Source organism: Branchiostoma floridae, chromosome 11 (assembly GCF_000003815.2).
Source record: "Branchiostoma floridae strain S238N-H82 chromosome 11, Bfl_VNyyK, whole genome shotgun sequence".
NCBI classification, from domain to species: domain Eukaryota; kingdom Metazoa; phylum Chordata; class Leptocardii; order Amphioxiformes; family Branchiostomatidae; genus Branchiostoma; species Branchiostoma floridae.
Genome location: NC_049989.1, coordinates 10,785,744 through 10,792,424, shown reverse-complemented (window position 1 = coordinate 10,792,424; position 6,681 = coordinate 10,785,744). Strand labels below are relative to the sequence as shown.

The 6,681-nt window shown below is 44.4% G+C and overlaps 1 protein-coding gene across 1 annotated transcript in view; it reads right to left on the bottom strand.

Annotated features, from left to right (window-relative positions):
• LOC118426209 (fibrillin-2-like) overlaps positions 1 to 5,819 on the bottom strand; it is a 12,014-nt gene extending 6,195 nt beyond the window's left edge. Inside the window, exons 1-7 of the mRNA XM_035835474.1 lie at positions 5,497 to 5,819; positions 3,710 to 3,864; positions 2,723 to 2,845; positions 2,308 to 2,430; positions 1,989 to 2,111; positions 1,458 to 1,580; positions 359 to 581 (exon numbers count right to left, since the gene is read on the bottom strand). Of these exons, the coding sequence (XP_035691367.1) occupies positions 359 to 581; positions 1,458 to 1,580; positions 1,989 to 2,111; positions 2,308 to 2,430; positions 2,723 to 2,845; positions 3,710 to 3,864; positions 5,497 to 5,684 (1,058 nt within the window). The 5' untranslated portion in view covers positions 5,685 to 5,819. The remainder of the gene's footprint in view (positions 1 to 358; positions 582 to 1,457; positions 1,581 to 1,988; positions 2,112 to 2,307; positions 2,431 to 2,722; positions 2,846 to 3,709; positions 3,865 to 5,496) is intronic.
• Between the last annotated feature and the right edge of the window lie 862 nt (positions 5,820 to 6,681).

Below are 6,681 nucleotides of genomic sequence, written 5' to 3'. Positions count from 1 at the left end.
ACACAAACACACAAACACACACAGAGACACACACAAAAAATGCACATAAACACAAACGCACACACACACACACACAAATACATGCACACGCACACGCACACGCACGCAAACCCACAGACACACACAAACGCACACACGCAAACACACACACACACACGCACACACACACACACACGTGCGCGCACACACACACAAACACACACACGCAGACACACACACTGCAGTTTTTGACAGCTGAGGGCCTACTCCCAGCCACATAGCAGTAAGGATGCGATCCCAATCGCGACTAAGTCTGTATGCCCCCTTAAGCTGCAAAGCTATAAATTGGATAAAACTGTTCACAGGTCGTCATATTTACCTCTGAGTTCTACCGCTCGTGTTCTTCAAGTGGTTTTTAAGGAAATTCTGTGTCTCAGCATCTTTGATCATCGCTAGCGTGCCTCCGTAGGACTCGCACACCCCCTTGGCGGAGATGTAGTTCAGCTCCGGGGTTCTATGCGAGCCTGACCAAAAGCAGTGACTCCGGAACTTGGCGAAGTTTCTGGCAGGGTGAAGACTTGGGTAGAGGGCCGAGCAAGATACTGTAGACAGCGGGAAAGAAATGAATAGTCCCGGTGAAATATTACCATTTTAACTATTCTTAATGATGTTAACTAATACATTTTACCTGACCTTTACCTCTTCCCTCATGACATCAACGGCCTGCAGGCTCAAACCTTCTACCTTTTCTACACTAGCATTAGCATTAGACCCAATTGGTGGATAGACTATAATTTTACATGACAGAACGCTAAAGTGCCACACTAAGGCGGGAGTAGGTTCTACACACGACCTTCTGTCTGATAATTTTCAAGGAAAATGTGACAGAACCAACCGCTGAAAAAGCTCTAAGGCTGTCTTTCACGTTATGAAACATCTGGCTTTTGTTTGAACCATGCACCGATTTCCCAAGACAGCTTTCAGTTTACGGTCGCAAGATGATTGTATTGGTTAGTGTTACTGCTGTCAACGATTGCCCACAACTTGTCACTTTTCAATTACTACTTCGATACCCAATCTTCTATGAAACTGGCCTAAAGGTATAACACCGTCGTCACTACGTTCAGATCAAACCCAAGCTTCCAAACTTCGTACGAATATCGTTGAAGAGGTTCATCTGTCACGTATGTATACAGTTACTACTAATTTTCATCCAACAGTGACTGTTTTTAAAGTTGAGGGTTGGGAGCTGCCCAAGTTCTACCTACCCCTTCTCCGCAAGGAGGCGTGGGGAGGTGCCAAACGATCTACGCAAGCCTGACCTAGTCTCGTGTTCTCTCGCGAGATCGAGACTGGGTCATTCTCCGTGATCAAGACGTGCTGTCAGACATAGAAAATTTGGAGGTATGTACCTTAACTTTAAAACAGTCACTGTTGAAATAAGTAGTAAACCCAAGCTTGTCTTTGAAAGGTCATACCGGAGCAACTGTAGCCGTTTCCGGTGTATGGGTGGTCACACGCGCAGGTGTAGCTGCCAGGTGTGTTGGAACAGGTGGCTAGTGCATGACAGGTGTCTGTTTCCTCGGTACACTCGTCGATGTCTGTTATAGTAAAGGTAAACAAAAACAAAACAAGGCAATGCTTTTTGTAGCATGTTGTTAAAGAGACATTATTACCAAACAGATTTTAATCCACAACAAACATGTCTATGTCTAACGTACGTTTTCAAATTGTTTTGTTGTCTTGGTATATTAGGAAAATGTAACATCTTGTTGCCTTTGTATATTAGAAATATGTAACATCAACTTTCATAATTCACTGGGTGCCCTAATACCGCCACATGACAAAACCTACATGAATGTAAAGTCCTGATGTATATACACTTCAAATATTAAGTTAATGAGGATATTCTGGAGAAGCCCGTAATAAGAAGAGTTTTATGAGGCTGTATTATGGTATTTGATGCAGCTATGAGAGTTGATTTTACAAAGCAATTCAACCAAATGTACCGGTACAAGTGTTTCCATCGCCATCGTATCCCTGGTTACAAGCACAGGTGTAGCTCCCAGGTGTGTTGGAACAGGTGGCATCGTCATGACAGGTGTCCGTTCCATCGTCACATTCGTTAATGTCTGGAGCAAAAGATAATATCTTCATATCACCGAACATCGTTGGTTTGCGGCAAAAAAAATTACACTTGGCGATGTAACATTTTGATAATCATTGACTACATGGTAAGAGATGTGTCCTTCCATTACAGAAAAGATACCATACAGCCTTTTTGGTATTTTTGCCCTTAAAAGCAAACAAAGAATTATCTAAGCATACCTGTACAGGTGTTTCCATCACCATGGTATCCCTGGTTGCAAGCACAGGTGTAACTTCCAGGTGTGTTGGTACAGGTGGCATCTTCGTCACAGGTGTCTGTTTCCTCGTCACATTCGTCGATATCTAAAGTAAAAGTGATGTCCATTACATAATGTTTTATTGCAAAGTCATGCTCATGGGGCCAGTTGCAAGTGAAGAAAGACTAGATTAAATGAATGAATGTGGTCTAAATACACGACATGTAACGTTAGATAAACTAAATTCTAACATGCAAATGAATTCATTGAGTGGATGAATGTACATACGGTACAGAATAAGGTACAATAAAATCAGACATATTTATGATTCAATGTCGACAATTAGTTTTTTTGAAAATGAAAATTATTGGCATATATTCGGTTGTTTTCAAACTAACCAGTGCAAGTATTTCCGTCGCCATCGTAGCCGGTGATACAATCGCAGGTGTAGCTCCCAGGTGTATTGGAACAGGTGGCATGTTCGTGGCAGGTGTCTGTCTCAAGGGCGCATTCATCCACGTCTGTGGAATGTGGAATGGAGTCGTATTATTTATATTCTATTTTATCTTATTCATCACAATGTCTAAAGGTTGCAAAACAGGTTTGGTCAGTGTTTGATAGGATCTCATGAATGAGTGATCACTATTCTTCCTGAAGTCCGGGTGAATGATGTAAATCACCGGTACCGTATGACTGACACGAGACGGAGGTTCGCCAGGCTTCCATCCGGGTGATTTGAAGTGAACTCCAGGCAGAAGGATTGTACGTATAATCACCTTCACAAGTTGCCCTGGCACTTAGTCTAACTTAACGCAGTTGTTACAACACAACACAACACAACACAACACAACATAAGACAACACAACACAACACAACACAGCTTATATTGTGAAAAATAGCAGTACCTCTCTCTCAAATAATAGTATCTAAAATCACTGAAAATAATGTCATTTGCAATCAAGTTCAGACCATATGAAAAAAGACTTAGCTAATTCTTACAGTAGGCACACATACAGTCGCCCAGGTGAATGGGAGTTCAAATACAAACGACAACACACATGGGACTCTGTTGAGAGTGTGTCAGCTCTCCCCACACAAGGGACCTCAATTTACCGTCCTATCCGAGGGACGTCCCTAGCCAAAAGTTGGTACTCATTTTTGGATGACTCATTAACCTTGTTGGCTGTGATAACATGTTTTGTCTCTTTAATTCTTGTTACAATGTTTAAAGTGTCTATTTTGAAAATGTAGCCATCCTGATTTTGTACCCATCTTGTCTTTTTTCGCCCCCTCTCACTATAATTTTGCAGTTTGCTGGGGAAGTCATCCACAAAATTCACTTGCTGTGGCCTGTGATACATCCCCATGCTACTCCCAGGACCTACCGATGTCGCAGCACGTTCCGGTGTAGCCAGTGCCCGTACAGTCACAGCCGTCATGTAAGGGAGAACCGTTAGGACAGGACCTGTTGCACTCCTCCGTCTCCGAGCTGGGGCCAGTACAGGCGAGTCCGTTACATGATGCCGCAGGGCTGTAGGCTCTGTTGGGGTGACTGGGAAATGTAGAATTTAATCATATGCGAAGCCAGTAAACTTAAACATTGATTATGATGTATTACATATCTGCGTCTTACTATTTGGCGGTATGGGGTTGGCTCGTACTCATTTTTTTATTCTCCTGTCGATTTGACAGATGAGGAGGCAGACAGGCATTTTGTCTGTTTGCCTGACCTGCACATGAATGTTATGGTGAAGGAGGGGTGCGCAATTCCTCCTCCACCCTCTCGTCTACTGGAGCACTAAGTCTCACAGGGGCAACTGTATGCAACGTGTGAGACGGCTCCAGCAGATGCAGTTTTGTTGTTCGGAGTATCCGTCTCCTAGGAGGACTTCCGACCAAGGATGTAAGGGGTTCCTCCTACCCCTGACTCGTGTGTCATGGCGGGTGCGTCATGCTCGAACATGCCCCTAAGGCCTGTCGCTGCCACAATGGCCTGTCACAGCCACTAGTCACAGCTAGGTACTCATTTACACCTGAGTTAAGTGAGGAAAATCGTGTAAAGTGCCTTTCCCAAGGGCACAAGATCGGTGACACGGTAGCCGGGTTCGAACTCGACACCTCCTGATCTCGAGGCAAACACTCTGCCGCTGCGCTACCTCATACCTCGTACTCATTGAACTGTGTGAAATGCTGTCGCCAGTCTTCATGACTTGATATGCCAAATATGGTTACTATTATTTCTTTCTTCCTTTTCCCACTGCGTAATTGCACTAGTATTTTGAATGGTTGATGGCTTGGTCGAGGTTAGCCACAGTAGATGCCGCCCCTTAAAATGCACTGGTTGTCGACTGAGAAAACGACTTAGGCCCACTTTACATTACGGTTTTCACGTTAGCGGGACTGGCGAGAGCGGGACTGCGAGAGCGGGAGCCCCGTGTAAAGAGAGTTCCCGTTATCGTAGTACCGCTGTCTTCAAATTTTCTCCCGTCCACTCCGAAGTGTACGCCCATAGGCTCAACGGGAGTCCCCGATAACTTTAAACTGCGTGAAAAAGTAAGGTAGCCCCTACCGCTAGCTGTTTTTGTCCCATACTGCAACTATGCTATACCATTCAATATTACAGTTTTTCTGGAGATGTTTACTTTCTTTTACAAGAGCACTTAATCAATCTATGATCATTAAGTATTTCTTAAGAATGTTGATTCGATTATTATGATTACTTAACCATTATCTGCAAGAGGCGCTCTGCAGACTTTAGCCGCTGACTGGGGCAAACGAAACCTGTTCGAGAGCCGAAACTTTCCTACCAAATCATGTTAGAAATACAAAGCTTTAATCTCAAATCCTTTTTATGTCAAGTGGGGTCGATAAAAGAGAATGTATGATTTACATAAACACACGATTTGGGGGCCCAATTATAGTTTGGAAGGGACTATTTAATAGTGTTCACTTGGAGTAATACAGGCATGAGACCGCAATATGGTTGTGTCTTAAGACAAATCCGATGATTTTTGTTACTTATGTACGGCAGTCATGTTATTTAGAAAAGTCATATGTTGGACTAGAAACTGCCATTTTTATGACTTTTATTACACATTTCTTGGATTTCAAGAGAGAAATGAGTCTTAGCTGTTTTGATTGACTGCTAATTGTTGAGAAGCATGATTCTTACCTTGTTCTTGTCCGTGTTCCTAAAGTACCACATTGAGATGTACATGAGGACCAAGATGTCCACGGACCCCACTGACAGTTGACCGGGGTGCAGGTTTGTCGCCTGCGCCTCCAACCAGCGGTTTGTCCCGCCAGAAGGACCAACAACACCGCGGTGACGAGGAAGCTCTTAGACCGGGGAACTCCCATCGTTCAAGGTTTTTAGTGTAGTAATTGTTCAAGTGTAACTGTTGTTCTCTTTCCTGAAGAAAAAAAAAATGATTATACATGTGGATTCTAATGCTTTTAACTTCGCAAACGTCGCATCTCCAAACCGGGGCCCGACCGTGGAAACTGAAAATAGAAATGTATGTAAAATGTACACAGATAATGCCCACGACTATTCCCTTCGTGGTTGTCTTTTATATCATACATTTCGTTCCCGAAAGCTGAAAAGCTTTGAAAATATGATACACAAAATCGGTACAACTCCGCGAGGTATAGCGTAGCTGTTGTCCTTTTATTGTTGTCTTGAAAACTTGTACTTTGGCTTTTGCCGATTCTGCGTAGGCCACAATTGGAAAAAGGCCAGGGGCATTTTTACGGGCTTTTTTTTTAGGGGTGGACACTTTCGAGCGTGACAGCTACATGGCCCTGTGGGGCCCCTTGCGGCTGCCGGGGTATTTTTGGGAGCCGGTAACAAAATAGACGCAGTGACCTGGCCGTGGTGTAACCCCGCCGGTATAAGGCAGTCCACGGGGCCCGGCTGTGGCTATATCCCTGCCGGGCACCGGTCTAATCTGGATATTACCGGCGCCATCATGTTTGATTAGTGAAGCGAGCTTGTGACGACTAATGACGTCACAAGATATGAGTAATTGGGCCCCCGTGGACACGCACTCTTTTGTTTGCCACCACCACCTGGCGAACTAGGTGACAATTATAAAGCATGGTATGCCCATGGTATGGGGTTGCCCGAGTTGATGGGAACAGTTGTAGGGCAGAACGGAAATCTGTCAACAATCTCTGACCTGGGGTCACACAGGAGTGACTCACCTTGTCCCATCTCTCCAGGTGTCTCAAAAAACACAACAATCATGTGCCGTACATGTCAAAGCTTAGGAAATAGTAGCCTCCTTCACCGGCCTCTCTGGGAAGCTTGGCAATTTTTGTGTGTGTGTGTGTGTGTGGGGGGGGGGGGGGGCGA